Source organism: Protomyces lactucae-debilis, assembly GCF_002105105.1.
Source record: "Protomyces lactucae-debilis strain 12-1054 chromosome Unknown BCR37scaffold_8, whole genome shotgun sequence".
Lineage (NCBI taxonomy): Eukaryota > Fungi > Ascomycota > Taphrinomycetes > Taphrinales > Protomycetaceae > Protomyces > Protomyces lactucae-debilis.
Window position 1 is genome coordinate 415530 of NW_024468000.1, and position 17821 is coordinate 433350.

A 17821-nucleotide genomic window follows, 5' to 3' on the forward strand; every position below is an offset into this window, starting at 1 on the left:
GAAGATAGTTTAATCTACAGTGTTTACCAAGAAGCCTTACCGAGTAGACAGCTTTAAGAACGACCAATCTCGACTCTTCAGAATCATCAAGACCTTCCGCCGTTTTGGGTCGATTTACTGCTGGGCACCACGAGAGGCACCAGAGGTTTCCTCAGTGAAATCATCCTCATCCTTCTCTACATAAGAGACATCCTTGCTAGCATCACGCTTGCCCACCTCCGACTCATCGCTGATGATGTTGCTCTCATCAATAGCATCCTTGTCATCTTGCTCCAACTGCGCTTCATCAGGCTTGGCGACATCAGACGTATCGTCGAGAGAGTTGACTACCTCGTCATCTTGAACAACGGGGATGGGGGCATCGGCGCCGGCCTGTGGGTCTGAGGCGGTTGTACGGCCTTGTGTAACGGGTTCAGCTTGTGCAGACATGATTTTTTGTTCTGTAGATATAGTTTGATCGGATAGAATAGTGCTAGCAGACGGCCCTTCTTATGCTTAGCTGTCTGTTTCTTACATCATGCTCACAGTGTTGACATCACGACTACTGCTCGCGAGTGTAGTTGTCTACGTAGGAATCACTGCACGTAATTGACAAGCGCCACCAGATCCGATCTCGGCTACGTAATTCCTTATGTCAGCAACGGGGTAGCGTAGATGATAAGAGGACAAGCAGATGAATGTACAGTAGCCATCTGCGCTACAATGCTACGCTATGCTCCATACAATCTAGTCTTATAGCAGCATCGCCCCAGACTCGTATGAGTGATTCTCCTGCTACATCCTCGCGTCAGCAAATTTGTTAAAGGGGCAAGATGGAGTGATGCCTTACATCATGTACTCGAGCGCGCCATGCATCAACAGGACCAAAATGAGACTCAACGGCATCTTCCAGATCAAATAAAATAGGTGCAGTTCTTGGAACAGTACCCGTGAAGCTCTGAAAAGCAGAAGAGGATCGTCTTGATTCCATGCTCTCCTTGGCAACTTTCTCCTCATAGTTGCGAATAGCAGACGTCACATGCTTACCGTTCGGTGTATGGGATTGTCTCAAGTCGCGCGAGAATTGCCGTTGCGAGGCAGTCTTGGGTGTCGGTCGACCAGGTGTCCGCGACCATGTCTTTTGCGCAGACCGTGTTGCTTTGCGTGCACTGTTGAGGAGTTCCCCAAAAACCCGACGGTCGGGTGAGGCGTGCTGCGTGGGTCTTGCTGGCGTTTGTTTCGGTGACTTGAACTTTGGTGTAGCTTGCTTGGACTTGTGCGACTTGGGTGTCGTTGACTTTGGCGAGGGTGGTGTCGCGACCGGCATGGCAGGCGCTGCTGTAGCCATGGGTATAGGCATCTGTTCTTCCTCGCTCGAATCTGACCAGTTGTTCAGCACTTGATTCGTTTCTTGACTGGCAGTTCGGTCTCGCCGGTGCTTGAGCATATCCTGCAGATCCCACGAATGCGGTCTCTTGGCTGTACCATCCTTGGGAAACCCAAATTCCGAACCAGAGTCGCTGTCGGGCTTTCTGGATTGCTTGGAAGGGTGTTGCACCGGCACGGCAGACTCGTCTGTTGGATCAAGCACACTCAATTTGCTCACTGTTGAAGCTGCATCCTGCATACCACGCAATTTGTCTGTATATCGTTGTGCTAGCCGGTCAGAATCGGTAAAGGCAACGATGGGTGAGCGTGTCTGACGCACTGTAGCAGGGGCGTGACTGGGAACTTGACTGGTAGCAGCAGAGCTGCGCCTTGAAGCTGCTCGAAAGCCAAACTGCGTACTGCCACTGGCTGTGCGAGCAGGACGGACATAGGATGATGCGGAGATGTGTAGGTCTGTATACACGGGCGATGCTTGAGCTTGTCCAGCAAACGATCCTTCTTGACTCATTGACGGTGGACGAGTCGATGCAGGGTGCGTAGGAGCATCTACATGCTCTTTGAATTGCGAGAAGACACTCTCCGTCCTGTGCGACGGTGGTGCAGAGGGTACAGGATCAACAGCTGATGCAGGTGGCGCGTAGAAGTGCGCATCTGTCACTTTACCAGAGCGAGCATGGTTCATATTGAAGAAGACGGGCGTATCACGCTTGCGCGTCAGTGTCCGTCTGAGAGACCCTACAAAGCGCTGTGCAAGTGTTGGCGGACGCTGCCTAGTACTCGTTAGCACAAGGACTCGTTGGAGATGATCTGAGAGCATCTCCTTACCTGACACGCTGCGACTGGAAGCCAGTAAACTGTGTACCACCCCTGAGGAATGAGTCTCGCTGTGCATCGCGCTCACGCATGCCAGTCTTGACTGGATAGTGAATCGTGCCGTCTGCGTAGGCAAAGCTGCGATCATTGCTTGCTGCGTGAGCTGCACGGAGCGTATCTGGATGAGGGAGGTAGTCTTGCTGCGCAGTAGGCGGCAGTGGTGCGTCTGCACTTGCGCCCATGGCGAGTCGTGCTGCGCGGACGATGTTGATGCCTGGCTGGGCATTGAGATGCTGGGACATGATAGCAATACAAGGAAGGAGCTTTTGAGACAATGGAGGGATGAGCTGATGCGAGAGGACAAGGATGAGAGCAGCAGCAGCAGTTGAGGGTCGAAGTGGAGGTAAAAATCAGAAGATTGCTAGGGAAATGCCAGAGACCACCTCATTAGATAGATACCTTGGGTAGCAAATAGCTAGTCCTTGATGCCAAACAGCCGACGCAGCTTCTGGAAGCGCTTCACCTTGCCCGTCCGTTTAGAGACGCTCACCGTGCTGTCCATTCGGTTCATAGTCGGCCGCGAAAAGACGGCACTGCTCTTTCGCGCACCAGCAGCGGCGCTCGTCTCTGCATTCAAGACACGTTCCGGAGAACGCAATGTGCCAGCCTGCAAGGCACTCGTCTCCTTCTTGGTTCGGGGTGTACGCGGTGTATCCGAGTCACTCGAGTAGCGTCGCATTGGCGGCAAGCTAGGCACAGGTGGTACATCTCCATCAGCGTCTGCAGCAGCGGCAGCACGAGCCTTCTTGGCGCTGCCAAAGCCGAATGACATGCGTCGGAATCGGCTCGTCTTGGGCGTTGCAGGCTCAGACATGGCATCTATGTGCGTCGTACCCGTTGGCACAATACTCATGGACGACCTGCTCGTTGCAATCATTGGTCGGGCAGGCTTTGCGAATGCTCGATCATCTGATGCAGATCGTCGATGGCCAGACTGTCCATCCAGCAACGACTCGGGTCTAAGACTTGTCCTGAAGGTTCGCTCCTGCATGGATGAGATGGAGTCACGACGTTGTAACTTGTTCGTCGATCGCTTCCGTTCAAAGCTGCTTCGCTTCTTGGGCTCGCGTGCATCTTCATGAATATTGTCACCAGCGAGTGATGCGACATCGGCATTCGCATCTTTATGCAACAAACGCTGAACATTGCGTTGTGCAACTTCCATAACAGCGATATGCTGCGATACAGCCTCACTGTGAATACTGCCAGCCACAGAACCCGCCACACTCCCACGCCTCATCAACTGCCCACGCGAAGGTCCTTGCTGCTGACTTCGTAGACTCGTCATGGACATGCGTCGAGACAAGCCATTAGGTTGTTGTTCGACAACTGCTTGACGCGACGGTTCTTGCATCGATTGTCGTCGTTCAGCACGATCCGTCGTACGCAGCGATGTCATCCGACGTGGACCGTCAGCTGCTGCTGGTTTGCCATGTTGACTGCTGCCTCGCTCGCTTCTAGCCATACTGCGAACAGAACCATTCCCGTCACCGCGCAAGGAGGATCGCATACCCATACCACCGCCATTGATGCGTTTTGCACGACGACGCTGAGCAAAGGAGTCATCAGACCCTGAATCCACATCGAGGTGAGAATTGGCTTCATCATTGAATCGCACGGATCCATTTTGCGAGGGTGTTTTGCGCATAGCGGATTTAATGGGTGTATGCGTTCCTGCAGCCGACCCTGCCGCTGAGCCAGGCCCTGTTGTGCGCGTTGCTGCCGTCACTGCTGCTAGATTTTGTTGCGTCAACTTGAGCGTGGGTGTTGCTGCCGTGTGTGCAGCTACACCATTTCGCGGAAGGCCTTTTGATGCCGGTGTCTGTTTCGCAGGGCTGGCTTTGAAGTCTTCGTCAGCATCACTGTAGACGCTACCATGTGAGTGAATTGTGCTCAAATCATCCTCTTCCTTTGCCGTTGTCAAACTAGCCACAGCCACAGTGCTGGCACCTAAACCGATCGGTGCAGGTTTATTGAGGGGTGGTGCCATGAGACCGGCTTGTGAGCCAAGTGAACTACTCGACAATCGACGCACAAGCTGGACGGCAGGTGCCCCACCTCGACCAGGTCCAAGGGTCGTTGCAGGTGATGGCTTCATAGCACTTCGCTTGACACCACCAGCAGGCGATGGGTCTCTTGACAACCGCCTATCTTCCTGCTCATCGACATCTGAGAAACTCACGCGCGAACTACGTTTCTTTTGTTGAAGCGCGTCAGCAGAGTTGTTTGGAAGATCAGAGGAATCAGAGACAATCGACGACGCGATACTTTCTGCACGTCTACCACGTGTCGTTGCAAGAGGCGGAGCGAGATGGGCGTTGCTTGTTGCACCGGCTGTTCGCATTGCACCAGCGGAGGTCTGTCCAGTATAGGTATACGATTTGTTGTAATCTTCATTGATACGTTCCAAATCACTCTGAAAGGAACGAATCGAAGCACTGGAGGACATACCGCCTTGTCGACGTTGTTGAACTTGCGGCGGCTTTGAGCGTGCACCAGCAACGCTACCAGGTCTACCAAACGTTGCAGGAGAAGATGTTACAGGTGAAGACGATGCAGCTTGCTGTTGTTGCTGCATCAGCCGTTTTGAACCCGTCAGTCGCACAGCGTTGTACTGACCGGGTCGAGAGCCAGCGCCTGTGCCACCTGTTGCGTTTGATCGGATTGAGGCATTGCTGTAGCTGCGCGTCAAGCCTGGTGTGCCATTCGTCGAGGACTCTGAAGCGCGACGTCTAGTATGGTTAGCTTCTTTTCTAGAAAGATAGGGCCCGACTTACTGTGATGCTGCGAGTGCTGCTGCAGCGGCGGCCTAGGGATGTTTGTTAGTCTCCTTGATTGTCCTTTGAGTATGGTAGGGGAAGTGCATACGGCAGCTGAAGCCGACGCGTTGCTTTGAGCTTGAGAGGAAACAGAGCGAGTACTGTTTGATCTGCCAAGCTGGCTGGATCGACTGTTGGACCGTCTCATGATGTCTGTTGCTTATGTATGTTTGAATGTCTTGTGTAACAAAGCGTGTATTTCTTGTTTTGGTGGTACAAAGAGTATGAGGCCTGGGCCGTCGAGAGAGAAAAAGAGAGTCCTTGGTGTGTCTCTTCCTCTGAGGCCGAGTGAAGGGGCGATATGAGAAGAAAGGCAGGTGGACTGGGTCGATGCTTGTTGTTGTGCCTTGGATAAATTTCGCTGCTGTCACTTCAGGGCGGCGGATCCAAGCAAGGGAGCAGCAAGAGCCAAGAGGGCCTGGGCACAACCACTGACAGCACTCATATGACGACATGTGCACGGTGAGTCAGTAGTCCCTAGAAGCGGGAATCGCATACTACTTGACTTGATTCTATAGATATCGCAGAGACATCAAACATAAGCTGAGCTAGCTAAATTTACTTCATCTTGCTGGCAATAATGTCCTTGAGAGTGGCGGCGTCCTTGGCAAAGGCGGCAATACCCGTCGACAGCTTCTCAACAGCCATAGGGTTGTTGTTGAAGTCAAACCTGAACTTGGACTCGTCGTTGATGTACGACAACTTCTCCTGCTTCTCAGAGATCTTGTTGCCATCCAACTTGCGCTCAAGCTTCTCATTCGAGTTGGCGAGCTCCTCGAGCAAGCTGGGCGAAATGGTCAGGTAGTCACATCCAGCCAACTCGGTAATCTCACCAACATTGCGGAAGGAAGCACCCATCACGACAGTCTTGTAGCCGTGCTGCTTGTAGTAGTTGAAGATGCGTGTCACCGACTTGACACCGGGGTCTTCGTGAGGTGCAAATGTCTTGCCCTCCTTGGCCTTGTAGTAATCCATGATACGACCCACAAAAGGTGAGATGAGGGTGATGTTGGCCTCGGCACAGGCAATGGCTTGCTCAATGGAGAACAAGAGGGTCAGGTTGCAGTGAATGCCTTCCTTCTCGAGCTGCTCGGCAGCCTTGATACCTTCCCAAGTAGAGGCAATCTTAATCAACACTCGGTCCTTGTCAATACCTTGCTCCTTGTACAGAGCAATGATATGACGAGCCTTCTCGAGTGTAGCCTCGGTACTGAAGGAGAATCGAGCATCCACCTCCGTTGAGACACGGCCGGGCACAATCTTGAGGATTTCCTTGCCAAACTCAACAAGCAGTGCATCCAAGGCAGCGTCAATCTTCTCATCCTCGGAAGAGCCGTGCTGCTTGCCGTATGCAATAGCATCGTCAATCAGCTTGCCATAGGATTCTTTCTTTGCAGCAGCCAAGATAAGGGATGGGTTGGTGGTGGCGTCTTGGGGCTTGTACTTGGCGATAGTCTCGAAGTCACCGGAGTCGGCGACACAGGTTGTGAACTGTTTGAGCTGGTCGAGTTGCGAAGACATGATGTGGGTATGGATGACTGAACTGTTGGGCCAGTGTCGAATAGTCCTCCTTTCGCCTTGAGACTCGCCCGCGGGTTGAGATGCACGTGCCATGACCGCAGCGTGGGATCACGAGATGGACAAGGGGGGCGAGGCATGATATCTCATATATATGGCGATACTTCCTGTAATGCACGAGACACAAGCTTGAAGAGCAGCCTATCTGCGAATAGGAGACACACTGTTGGGTGAGCTCTGCTTCTCCAAGTGGTGAGGCGCCTGATCAGCTCGAGTACGAGTCTTGACCACAAAGTTGGCAATGGTATAAGCCAGCACCACCACGCCCATCACCACATACCAAGCAATCTGGGAAGCCTTGCCCAGTCCAACCATCGGCATCCTGAAGGCCAAACCAACATTCACCATCGAAGCAACAATAATAGCACGTCCCATGAAGCGATGGCCCATACCGGTTGCTGCACTGCCTTTACCCTTCTTGTACATCATATGGTGCAATGCACCGCCTGCAGCCTGCAAGAAGATCAGTGCAAAGATGACCACACCCACAGTCTGGTGCGCATACATAAAGTGCATATCATCCGACGCGTTCACACCAAGTGCAAGACCAGCAATAGCCAACACAATACCAAAGAGCTGGATACTGTAATGAAGTCGCACAGCGCGTGCAATCAATGCTGGGAAGAACCGCACAACAATGGCACCCAGTCCAAAGACGCCAATCAGACCCACCGTCATCAAAACAGCATGAGCAAGCCATTTCTTGCGGTACGCATCCATCTCGGCTTGTTCACTCGCTGCACTGCTTGAACCGCTGCTTGTGGTGCCAGCAACGGGATTGCCATTCACAGACGAAGACGTAGCAGCGGGCACAGCACCAGAAACACTAGAGCTGCCAGCTGCCGTGCCAGTTTGTGCAAGCGCAACGCCAGGAATGCCACCAGCGCCTGTTGCTTTTGTCAAGTCAAAGTTGAAGTGGCCGCGATTGCTTGATGCGTGCTGCTGAATAGTGCTGCTTGCAGACACAGGCTGCGAGGGTTGCTGATTCGAAAAGGCATAAATCATGGGGGCCGAGGTGGAGGTGACTGCAAGGGATCCGGTGCTCCATGTACGACAACCGGTACACTTGAAGTTCGCAGTGAAGCCGGTTGAATCTGCTGTCGTGCCCGTCAACATCTCTGTTGTAATGGCCGTTGCTGTATAGGGCCTTGGCTGGACTTGTCCTGAGGCAGTGCGCACAGAGAGCGTCACGTTGCCATTGTTGGGCATGAGAACGAAGAACAAGCTGCCGCCCATGTTACTACCGAATGCCATGGCACCATAACCGAGTGTGGAGGGCCCAGTGACGGAGAAGTACAAGTCGTCCGAGTCGGAGGGGACATTGATATTGAAACACAAGTTGGGGGTTACGGTTGTGATGCAGTGTTGTGCAGAGGGCGCGACAGTCTGAGCGACGACGGCCTTGGCTGCGAGAAGCGCACCTGCGATCAAAGCAGTAGCGAACATGATGATAGCTGAGTGCAAAAGGAAGTGGAGGAGGAGCGAAGGTGCGGAGGAGCTTATGTTATGGAAAACAAAGGGATGATGCGCTGACTGCGCACACCAGAGGCAGAGGGTCAATCAGCGCCGGTTGCGACTGCGACACTATCGTCTTGCTTCACAAGCTGGCCGCGTTGCTTTGGGTGGCAGCGCACGTTTTGGGTCGGTCGAGGCTCAGCGGTCGGTGCATGGCCAATCAGGGAGTTTGCTTAGTTGCCAAGCCGAGGACTCGAATTTCCGTGACATCTGCAGCGATTCTGCACATTTCTTCAGCGATTCTGCACGTCACGCTTGTCAACTTGTCAAGGCTGTCAGATGGCACATAGAACTGTCTCCCATCTATTTTGCATCCTACGATATGCGCTATGCTCACGATCCTTGATCATCGACAGATGCATGAGCTGGACCATGCCATGCCTCAGAGACAAGCGCAACTAAAGCAACCCATGCCAAGACTCAAGCATGCCCCACCTGCGCTGATGCGACACAGCCGCCAGGGCTCAGGGGGTGCTTCGACCGTGCGTGCAGCGTGCAGTGCTCACTAATACATCCGAGTCACTGATCATGATACGACACAATCTGCTTTAAGCTTCACTTGACGCACTGCACATCGGAAGCATCCTTCCCGCGTCGGCGATAGCACGAAGGATTCCGCTTTGCAGGCTCGAGTGCATCTTTGAGACATTGTCAATGTCAAATGCTTTGCCTATTCGCTTTCTCAGATCAGCATCACGACTTATCATTGAACGAGTGAATCTTGATTTCGCTATGCTATATTTTAGTCTCGTACTGCAATGGAGCGCTACCGCTCCTGGCGACGAACGACCTCTTGGCCAACGGCGACATGGGCGAGCGTTGCGCATACAACGACTCAGACGTACTTGAACCAACTGCAGAAGACTGCGTATACATGGCGCTCGAGCCACTCGACATGCTTGCACTGCGTTTCTCAATCTCAATGAAGGAAGAAGAGGCAAGGCATAACGGTGTAGGTCTTGGTCGTCTTTTGCTAGGCTTCAATGGTGATGGCGATCTTGTAATCACTGTGCTCGACAAAGGTCCTCCAAGAGCCGTGTTGTTCCACTGGATGGGCTCAGCCTGAAGCCATGCACTGAGTGGTACATCAGTCTCTGGTGTCTTGACTTCCTCCAATGCAGGCGGACTGCTCAATGAGCTCACCCAATCAGGCTGACTCGTCGCGCTCAAATGACGAGGCATGGGCTCTCGTCTCGGTGAGCGACCGGTGCGCGTTGCAGGCGGTGAGGGAGGAGGTCTGTCTGGTGGTGAAAACTGAGATGCACGACCACCAAAGATGTGTTGATGCGCACGCTTGTATTCATCCGGACGTTCAGGGTTGTATCGAGGAATGAAGAGCATCGCTGCAGCACCAATGCTGTTACGACGTGTCTCGCCAAAATTGAGGGTTGATGGGGATGCCGGGAATTCTTGAAAGATGCCGCGTGTAGGACTCGCAGAAAGATCTGATCCAGAGGTGATGCAGCGTCGCATGGATGCAGATGCCGGCGACAGTCCTGCCGTTGGTGACGCATCTTCGAGAGGTTGGATGTCGCCACCCTGAACTTCAAACATCAAGTCACCAGGACTGTTTTGTCGAGAACGAATGAAACCATAGATAGAGTTTGCCCTTGTGAGTGAACCTCTACGCATCAAGTGGCTCATCTGTGATGAATGATAGAATGAAAAGGCGCCCATGATGAAGTGCGAAGCAGGGTGCTTTATTGATAATCAGGCACAAGGAGCGGGACTATCTCCAGAGCTCGTAGCGGAGTGCAGCGGTTGAATAGCCCGCCTTCGTATACGTTTTATGCTACGCAATCACCCGATGTTTGGAAAGCAAAGAATGCTGCGGACCCTCTGATGAAGTACCAGGTGCCAGCACACAGGTAGCGAAAATAGCTGAAGCGCTTGGACCTCGACCCGCAACAAGCAAGGTCCGGGGAGGTCAGTGCTTTTTGTATCGCAACAGGAATAGGACAGGTGGTGGAACTGACTCCATAAAAGGCGAGCGCGGATTGCCGATATACGATTGCCCAGGAAGGCTTCCCAGGTTGGTCGTTGCCGCTCTGTGCAAATGGTGAGCCCGTTCCTGAATTGGCCTGTTTTGTCTCGGAAAATGAATTCCCGCGCAAAGACGTCACGACTCACCAGCCCCCTTAACTTCTTGTGCGTTTTGGGCAGCACCTCCCAACTGACAGCTGCTGTCTGACCGCCCGTGACCTATAGCTGTCTATTAGCTGAGACATACGACTGTCGAAAGGTATGTAAGTTGCGGAGCTGTCATGTCATTGCCAGCGGAAGCTACTTCTCGACGGCGACATTGAGACATGAGAAGATGAACTTGCATCGCTTGCCACGAGGAGCGGACCGATATGAAAGTTAAACTCAGTCTCACTAGTGATGTGACTTCGACATCTACAGAGATCTGCTGTTGCTCAGCAAGCGTGCCAAGGATATGGATACTGTCAGTGCGTGTCAGATCACGCCCGAAGCTCATAATTTCGTAAGTACCATATCCTTACTTTTAAGAGGTGCACTGGCATGGCAATTGCGAATGCCATCGGAAAGGCTTGAGTCGCTTCATGGTCGTGGTGCACGGTCAGCATAACGAGCCAAGTGGTCCACCCGAGCGCAAGGTTACGAGATGCAGCTCGATACCTCGGTATTTGACTACTCCCGTTCGCTACGCAACTCTCCGAGATCGAGCTCGCGACCCTCTCGTGACTCGTCTATCGGCGAGGATATAGCAGCTAGCATTCGCACACGATGCCATCTTGCATCGTCCCGTTCCGCGAAGGCGGAGCTCGGGTTCGGTGACTATGCATCGCTTCGTCATAGTTTGCCGCGAATCCTCTGGCATATTCAGCTCGCGTATGTCTCATTAAGAATCTCGTCCGCCAAGCTGTATATGTCGAATTACTGATGACTCAGTGATGAGGTCAAGCCGTGTTCACTCCATCTTCGCCTAGCACTTCTTGAAACGATCAAGTATTCTCAATCATAAGGGGCCAGCTGGGCTGCAGGGCTGGGATCCATCAGCGGTAGGCGAGAACAAGGCGACACTGGAACCTGTCACGGCGGTAGACTGGTAGGTTTGTCGGTTTATTTGTATGAAGGTTTTGAATTCAGACACGGCAGGCGTTCGACAGCTGTCATTCTGAGACACAGACCCGAGTCAGAAAGTATGTATCACAAACCTTGAAGGAGGAGTACCGAGCAAGCTTAGTAAGCCGACCGGGTCTTGAGAACTGTGTCAGGCTGTCAGCCATAAGCTGAGCTGAAGTATTCGTAGTTCAATGACGTTGCGGTAATGGACAACGGCTTCGATGGAACAGCCGATCGCAGGCGGTCAAAGCTACAGATCATCTCTTCTTGTGCTCATGAGTCCAAGCTCTGTACAAATTTACGAGAAGCGCCCTTAGTGCGACAGATGAGGGATCGCATAAATACTGGTCGGATCTTCTGCAGATGTATCGCGAGTAGTTCGCGACTTTGAGACTGCTTTCGTTTCTTTGGCTGCTCTTTCACAACCAAACTGCTTCGGATAGATTGCCAAAACACAAACACTGCGACTGCATGAGTTTGCGAAGACTGCGAGCTTCTACGTGTTCGTACAGTGACGAACACTATCTGTGAAAGCGTTCAGTATGGCTTGGATCGCGCTTTTGACTATGGTCAGCTGGCTTGAGCTGGTCAACTCTGCGACGACCAGTACACCCGCGTACAAGACGTCCGCGAACTGGTTGCGCGCGTCTGCATTCGTGCAGGGCCTCACAGCCATGGAGAAGGCCAACTTGACGACAGGCGTAGGTCTGGGGTCGCGTTGCACGGGGAACACGGGTGAAATTACAAGACTCAATTTCCCCTCACTCTGTTTCAGTGATGGTCCCGCTGGTGTCGCGACGGGCGACGGAGGTTCTTCCTTCCCAGCAGAAGTTGTATCTGGCTCTACTTGGGATACTGATCTCATCTATCAAGTCAGTTATGCGATGGGCACTGAGTTCCGCGGAAAAGGTATCAATGTCGCTTTTGCCCCTGTTGTGGGAGGACCCCTGGGAAGGTCTCCTTATGCCGGACGGAACTGGTAAGCTCTCACAATGACGCGGAGTATAGCTCACAAAGCAGGGAGGGATATGGCGCGGATCCATACATCAACGGCATCGCGTCTTACTGGGGTGTCAAGGGTATTCAAGACGCAGGCGTCATTGCGACTCCAAAGTAAGGACCTCTGAATTGTTGAGACTACTGACATGGCAGACACTTTGTGGCCTATGAACAAGAGACTTTCCGATATACGGCCATACTGCAAAAGATTGCCGATCTTGCCAGTCTAGGTCTTGCAGGAGGTGGTTCTATGCAATTCAACAAAGACCAGATTGACTCCATCGTGTCGAATCGCACTTTGCGTGAACTTTATCTCTGGCCTTTTGAGGAGGCAATGCGGGCTCAGCCTCTTGCAATGATGTGCTCCTACAATCTCATCAATGGTGAAGACGCCTGTTCAAATGGCCCATTGATCAGCATTGCTAAGGACGAATGGGACTTTAGTGGATTCATCGTCTCTGATTACGGATCGGCTTTCATGGTCGGTTCAACGGCACGACTTGCAAATGCAGGTATGGATATGGACTTGCCGGGCGGCGAAGGCGTCTTTGGTGTTCAGCTGCCCGTCCTTGTGGCTACTGGCGTCATCGCGAAAGACCGCCTCACTGACATGGCCACGCGTGTAGTATACGCATACTTTGAGTCTGGGCAAGACTTCAACTACCCTGGACCAAATTATGTCCTTCGACAGCCCGTGGAATCTCCTCAAAATCAGTTCGTGGACGTACAAAAAGGTCACGGTAATATTGCTCGCAAGGTTGCAGAAGATGGTGCTGTGCTTCTTAAAAACACCAACAATACATCCACGGGTTTGCCATTGCGCAAAGGTTTACGTCTTGGTGTTTTTGGTACGGATGCTGGGCCATCTCCTGTTGGCAATAGATTCCTTTCAGGAATTTACCCTGCAGCCAGCACGAACAATGGAACCTTGTACCTCGGCTATGGCTCTGGCTTTGCTTTGCCACCTTATGTGCTTGATCCACTTGCTGCCATCACTTGGAAAGCACTGGAACATAGATGGCAAGTTGCGCCTGTGCTGCAGAACTATCCGGCCAAGAACAAAGCTAGTTTCGAGTCAGCTGTCAAGTTTGCAGAAACTTGCCTCGTCTTTGTCGCTGCGAATTCTGGGGAATCTGCAGACAGAGAGACTCTCAAGTTTGACAATGATGGTGATGATCTGATCAAGTATGTGGCCGATCATTGTGCTGATACGATTGTCATTGCACATATCGTTGGGCCGACCAACATGGAGGTGGCCTTCAATCACCCAAATGTCACTTCAATTCTCAATGCTGGCCTGCCTGGGCAAGAGTCTGGTCGTGCGCTAGTCAACTTGCTCGAGGGCACTGTCAATCCTTCCGGTAAGCTCGTCTACACCATTCTGCAGAACGACAATGACTACATTCAAGTCAACCGAACTTCTGACCATGAACCCAAGAGCTTCTTTACAGAGAACTTGCTGATCGACTATCGCCTTGCCGATGCCAAGAATCTGCCGGTCAGATTCGAGTTTGGCTATGGCCTGTCCTATACGCAATTTGCCTACTCCGGCATTGCATTGGCGAAAATCAATGGAACTTCGTTCGACACTGCGCGTCGTGATGACTCGTTAATGCGCATTTCTGCAATGGTCACGAACGTTGGGACAGTAGCCGGCGCGGAAGTCTCTCAGCTATATCTGGCATTCCCGGCGAGCGTTGGTGAGCCACCCAAAGTTCTCAGGGGCTTCACCAAAACCTTCCTCGAGCCCGGCGAGGCTGCGAGCGTTGTATTCGATGTGAGAAAGAAAGATATCAGCACTTGGGATGATTCACAGAACCGCTGGAACGTGGCTAGCGGAGAGCTTATGTTTATGGTGGGTGCATCAAGTCGAAATCTGCCATTGAATATTACAACGGTTGTGTAGTGTGGGCGCACCAGTTTACGGTCCATATTTTAGCAGCTCTATCATTTATGCGTATGCGGCAAGGTCTTACAAGTGTTGTCTGTGCGGGTCTGCGTTGTCTCGGGGGAGCGAGGAGGTGGTCGCGCTCAGGGACGGGGAATGAGGAGATGGACACTGGACAGGCGATCAACACGCGCGGCAGCAACAACAAAGGGAGACAGCAGAAAGGCAACAGCGCGGCCAGAGCGCAGCCGACTCACTTGCCACAGACCAACTCTCGTCGACTCGTCCTACAACACACACCTTCTCATTCTCTTTCAGCGACAGCGCATAACCCCAGTCACTGTCGAAAGGCCTCATTTCTTTCTCGTTTTTACTTGTCAATTTTCAAAAGCGTGACGAGACTCCCTGCCCTAGCAGAGTAATACGCCTGCAGTACCTCCTGAACGACTGTCTGAAGTGGGCGACGATTTTCCGTCTGCGCATGTACCCAAAGCAAGTCAACCTAGGCAGCAACAAGCAAGCCTCTTCCGTCTACTCCAGTATGAGACGCCAGCGATCATTTGGCCATATCTTTGGATCACCCTTTTTCGTGGGCACCCTGTCAATCGCCATCATCGGCTGGGTGATTGCGTTTGCATCCAGTATTGCCAGCGATGTCGATAGCGCAAACTTTTCTCATTTCGCGTGGTGGGCCGTGATGTATGAGCTGGCTCTCATCCTTGGCGTTACAGTGTGCGTACTCTACAACACATACGAAAAACACAAAGTCGCACTGGCCGCCTATGCAGCGCTTGGCGTCGCACTCAGCTCATCGACTTGCAATGCGCTCATCTACAGCGATGAAGGTGCAGAGCAAGCAGTGGCCGTCGGGCATATTTTCCTCAGTATCGTCAACCTCATATGGATCGGTTACTTTGGCTCAACACCAGACAGCGTCTCTCGCGGCTGGGTGGATGGCTTTGCCTCTACAAAAGCGCCTGCCGTGCCAGACGGTCCGCGACCACAGAGCTTTGCCATGAATGGTCGGTTTGCCTCACCTTATCCAAAGACACTGCTGGATGCCCCTCCCAGAGGCACACAACAGCTTGCATCGCCTTCGAGCGCTGCAACGCCTATGAGCAATACGAACGGCACCAACACGACACCACAGACGCAGGTGAGTGCACCGATCGGATTTGACTATCGTGCACGCGCCATCTACGCCTATGAAGCCAACCCGGAGGATCCGAATGAGATTTCGTTTGCCAAAGGCGAGATTCTGGAGATTGCAGATATCAGTGGCAAATGGTTCCAAGCTCGCAATACCAAAGGCGAGGTGGGTATTGCGCCGAGTAACTACCTGACCTTGATTCCGCTTGACTCTTAAGTCTTGATGGCTCAAAGACAAAAAGCCATTTTTGGAACGGGGCAAGTTTTCGCTGATGCTTGTACCCCTGTATGCTCCCCCCTTTCTTGAATATATACTTTCACCTTTCCAGTCGCTTATCGCTTAAGGAAGCAAGGCCTTTCAAGGCATTGTAGCTTCTTTCGACCGTAATCTTTCTGTCTACTGTCATGAAGTCTTTGTTGCATAATTGATTACCCACACACAGAGGATCATGAAGGCTTCTCTTGGGTCATTGCCCCTGGACGGCCAATCTATCCTCTGTCTACAGATGCTACTGTCTAGCAAGAGATTGGCACAGGCAAGGCGACAGCAGCGAGACGATCTTCAGATGGCGTCAAATTTGGTCGTCAGAGGACCAAGATTGAGTTGGGGTATAGGCACAGATTGGCTACTCGCATTGGCTGTAAGCTGTCTTTTGTGTTTTACTCACTGATGTTCCAAGAGTCCAATATAGGGACTGCAGCGACGTGATCACGAGCTTGTGGCTAAAGTTCCCCGATGCGAGGTTTCTCAAATTCTCAGTCACAGTCTCAGATTGCCCCAGCCAGAATTGCATGCTGCACCTCGCGTATCAATGGCGTCGTCTTCATGCAGCGCGTCGCCCTCCAGCAATCAATCGTTGGTTCAAGCTGAGTGCAGATGAAAAGGTGCATCTATGGGCGTATGGCCCTAGGCTTAACAAGTTGCAAACTCCAATAGGTGCATGAACAGCCTAAGGCTGAAGGTATCTAACAAACGATCAAGCCAGTGCAAGGCTATGCGGCTACGCCTCTGTGCTTCAGGTTTATCAGGCTGCAGCGTTTCTGCCAGGAAAAAGGAGCCTTGTCTGCGGCCATGAGCGAGCTTCGACAAGGCAGACAGGGCCTAGTGGCTACTAAATTACTAGGTTGGTCTGAGGTAGGCTGTTCCTTGGTTCGTCGTACCTAGGCCTAGATACGCATCGTCTTCGCACTGACTCTGTACTGACTTCACCAGCCATCTGCCGGAAGAGCCTCCGCACTGAGTCTGCAGACTGCAAGGCCGTTGGACAAGACGTTGAGGGCATGACGTGCGGGCCTCTGCGGCTTGAGTGGATTGATTGGCTTGGAACGAACGGCACAGGACGCGAAATTTTCTATTCTTATCGCAGTCCCAGCTCGAGGTCCTCTAGGCTCCAGCACTGATGCCGAGGGAGGGAAGAGGCATGGTAGCAGAGTACGCGGGTGATATAGCAGAGTAGTGACTGATCCAGTGATTGACATAGTTGCGAGGCATGCAGGGCAGAGAGTTTGGCAGGTTGCACAAGCTCAAGTGTCTGAATGGCTCGCCGGCATCATTCGAGATTCGGGTGAGCGGCCGCTGCCACCAGATCAGCAGCCCGCCTGTGGCCGTTGACGCGATCTCCAGCCTGTGGCGAGCAGTCACTTCCAGAAGGCCTCCCACCCACGAAATATTCCGTCAAGTCGACGGAGATAAAGGCCTGCTGCCCCCTACTACCTGTCTTCCCTCGTACGAAACACACATACTCTACAACTATGCAGTTCACCACCCTCGCCCTCACCTTCATCGCTGCCGTCGCCGCACAGTCAGACGCCTCGGCTTCTGCTTCTGATGTATCGGCCGCCGTCTCGAGCGCCGTCTCGTCTGTCTCTGCACAGTCCTCGGCCTCGTCTCGCTCAGCATCTCGCTCGTCGGCCCTCTCTTCGGTCCGTCGCAGTGTCTCGCTCAACTCTGCCTCGATCGCAGCTGCACAGCGTTCAGCTCGTTCTGCCGCATCTATTGCCTCCTCCAGGGGAGCTGCCTCCGTCCGATCCGTTGAGGCTTCTGCTTCCGGTATGTCGATTCTCAAAGCACGTCAGACCTTGCACAATTTTATTTTTCTTGTGTGACGCTCTGACTTGCACCAACATTCATTCAGATGGCTAACATTTCTAGGTCTTGACGCCGTTTCCCAGACTGAGGCCGCCGCTTCCATCCGTTCGGCCGCGTCGACCGCTTTCGCCGGTATCATCAGCTCTGCCAACGCCGTCATCTCGTCTTTGGCTTCCGAGGCTTCGCAGGCTGCCGCTCAGGGTGCATCTGCTACCTCGCGCGCTGCTGCTCCCTCGATGGCTGCTGCCGCCGGTGCTGGTCTCTTCATGGCCATCGGTGGTGCCATTGTTGCTCTCTAAACAATCTCTCATGATTGCCTCTTGAGATCTTCCAACAAAAAGAACAGCACGAAGTTAGATTGCGCTGATCAGCTCGTCAAGCACTGTGTATTTCCACAGGAAGCCATGTACTGTTAAAGCTATTATATAGAATAAAACTTTGTTGACCTTTCAATTA

General features: G+C 52.6%; 9 protein-coding genes across 9 annotated transcripts; 3 read left to right on the forward strand and 6 right to left on the reverse strand.

Annotated features, from left to right (window-relative positions):
* Positions 1–19: 19 nt before the first annotated feature.
* BCR37DRAFT_379215 (uncharacterized protein) lies at positions 20–612 on the reverse strand. Its single transcript, XM_040869210.1, has one exon. It carries the CDS (start codon positions 427–429, stop codon positions 115–117), a length of 315 nt encoding a protein of 104 aa, XP_040725795.1. The 5' UTR covers positions 430–612; the 3' UTR covers positions 20–114.
* On the reverse strand, positions 581–2583 carry BCR37DRAFT_299891 (uncharacterized protein). Its single transcript, XM_040866910.1, has 2 exons — positions 830–2583; positions 581–774 (listed from the first exon to the last, which is right to left on the reverse strand). The coding sequence occupies exons 1-2, from the start codon at positions 2465–2467 to the stop codon at positions 733–735; spliced, it is 1680 nt and encodes a 559-aa protein (XP_040725796.1). The 5' UTR covers positions 2468–2583; the 3' UTR covers positions 581–732.
* On the reverse strand, positions 2584–5411 carry BCR37DRAFT_299890 (uncharacterized protein). The gene is made up of 4 exons (XM_040866909.1): positions 5110–5411; positions 5019–5050; positions 2779–4973; positions 2584–2726 (listed from the first exon to the last, which is right to left on the reverse strand). Exons 1-4 carry the CDS (start codon positions 5206–5208, stop codon positions 2701–2703), a joined length of 2352 nt encoding a protein of 783 aa, XP_040725797.1. The 5' UTR covers positions 5209–5411; the 3' UTR covers positions 2584–2700.
* Positions 5412–5618: 207 nt separating this feature from the next.
* Positions 5619–6581, reverse strand: BCR37DRAFT_346810 (uncharacterized protein; the record flags this gene model as incomplete). The annotated part of the gene is made up of 1 exon (XM_040867720.1): positions 5619–6581. One exon carries the CDS (start codon positions 6579–6581, stop codon positions 5619–5621), a length of 963 nt encoding a protein of 320 aa, XP_040725798.1.
* A 198-nt stretch (positions 6582–6779) lies between these two features.
* BCR37DRAFT_387070 (uncharacterized protein) lies at positions 6780–8084 on the reverse strand (the record flags this gene model as incomplete). The annotated part of the gene is made up of 1 exon (XM_040870506.1): positions 6780–8084. One exon carries the CDS (start codon positions 8082–8084, stop codon positions 6780–6782), a length of 1305 nt encoding a protein of 434 aa, XP_040725799.1.
* An 804-nt stretch (positions 8085–8888) lies between these two features.
* BCR37DRAFT_392561 (uncharacterized protein) lies at positions 8889–9830 on the reverse strand (the record flags this gene model as incomplete). The annotated part of the gene is made up of 1 exon (XM_040871174.1): positions 8889–9830. One exon carries the CDS (start codon positions 9828–9830, stop codon positions 8889–8891), a length of 942 nt encoding a protein of 313 aa, XP_040725800.1.
* Positions 9831–11514: 1684 nt separating this feature from the next.
* BCR37DRAFT_379222 (glycoside hydrolase superfamily) lies at positions 11515–14216 on the forward strand. The gene is made up of 3 exons (XM_040869211.1): positions 11515–12219; positions 12261–12353; positions 12393–14216. The coding sequence occupies exons 1-3, from the start codon at positions 11783–11785 to the stop codon at positions 14143–14145; spliced, it is 2283 nt and encodes a 760-aa protein (XP_040725801.1). The 5' UTR covers positions 11515–11782; the 3' UTR covers positions 14146–14216.
* Positions 14217–14668: 452 nt separating this feature from the next.
* On the forward strand, positions 14669–15493 carry BCR37DRAFT_346388 (uncharacterized protein; the record flags this gene model as incomplete). Its single annotated transcript, XM_040867683.1, has 1 exon — positions 14669–15493. The coding sequence occupies one exon, from the start codon at positions 14669–14671 to the stop codon at positions 15491–15493; it is 825 nt and encodes a 274-aa protein (XP_040725802.1).
* A 1440-nt stretch (positions 15494–16933) lies between these two features.
* On the forward strand, positions 16934–17818 carry BCR37DRAFT_379227 (uncharacterized protein). Its single transcript, XM_040869212.1, has 2 exons — positions 16934–17326; positions 17429–17818. Exons 1-2 carry the CDS (start codon positions 17029–17031, stop codon positions 17662–17664), a joined length of 534 nt encoding a protein of 177 aa, XP_040725803.1. The 5' UTR covers positions 16934–17028; the 3' UTR covers positions 17665–17818.
* The last annotated feature ends 3 nt before the right edge of the window (positions 17819–17821 follow it).

Coding starts and splice junctions, on each gene's coding strand:
- BCR37DRAFT_379215 (XM_040869210.1), bottom strand. CDS start 429: ATGTCTGCACAAGCTGAACCCGTTACACAAGGCCGTACAACCGCCTCA.
- BCR37DRAFT_299891 (XM_040866910.1), bottom strand. CDS start 2,467: ATGCCCAGCCAGGCATCAACATCGTCCGCGCAGCACGACTCGCCATGG. Junction 775..829: donor GGCGCGCTCGAGTACATGAT/GTAAGGCATCAC, acceptor GCGAGGATGTAG/CAGGAGAATCACTCATACGA.
- BCR37DRAFT_299890 (XM_040866909.1), bottom strand. CDS start 5,208: ATGAGACGGTCCAACAGTCGATCCAGCCAGCTTGGCAGATCAAACAGT. Junction 4,974..5,018: donor GCAGCACTCGCAGCATCACA/GTAAGTCGGGCC, acceptor TAACCATACTAG/ACGTCGCGCTTCAGAGTCCT. Junction 2,727..2,778: donor CGCTGCTGGTGCGCGAAAGA/GCAGTGCCGTCT, acceptor CAGCACGGTGAG/CGTCTCTAAACGGACGGGCA.
- BCR37DRAFT_379222 (XM_040869211.1), top strand. CDS start 11,783: ATGGCTTGGATCGCGCTTTTGACTATGGTCAGCTGGCTTGAGCTGGTC. Junction 12,220..12,260: donor CCTTATGCCGGACGGAACTG/GTAAGCTCTCAC, acceptor CTCACAAAGCAG/GGAGGGATATGGCGCGGATC. Junction 12,354..12,392: donor GGCGTCATTGCGACTCCAAA/GTAAGGACCTCT, acceptor CTGACATGGCAG/ACACTTTGTGGCCTATGAAC.
- BCR37DRAFT_379227 (XM_040869212.1), top strand. CDS start 17,029: ATGCAGTTCACCACCCTCGCCCTCACCTTCATCGCTGCCGTCGCCGCA. Junction 17,327..17,428: donor CGTTGAGGCTTCTGCTTCCG/GTATGTCGATTC, acceptor TAACATTTCTAG/GTCTTGACGCCGTTTCCCAG.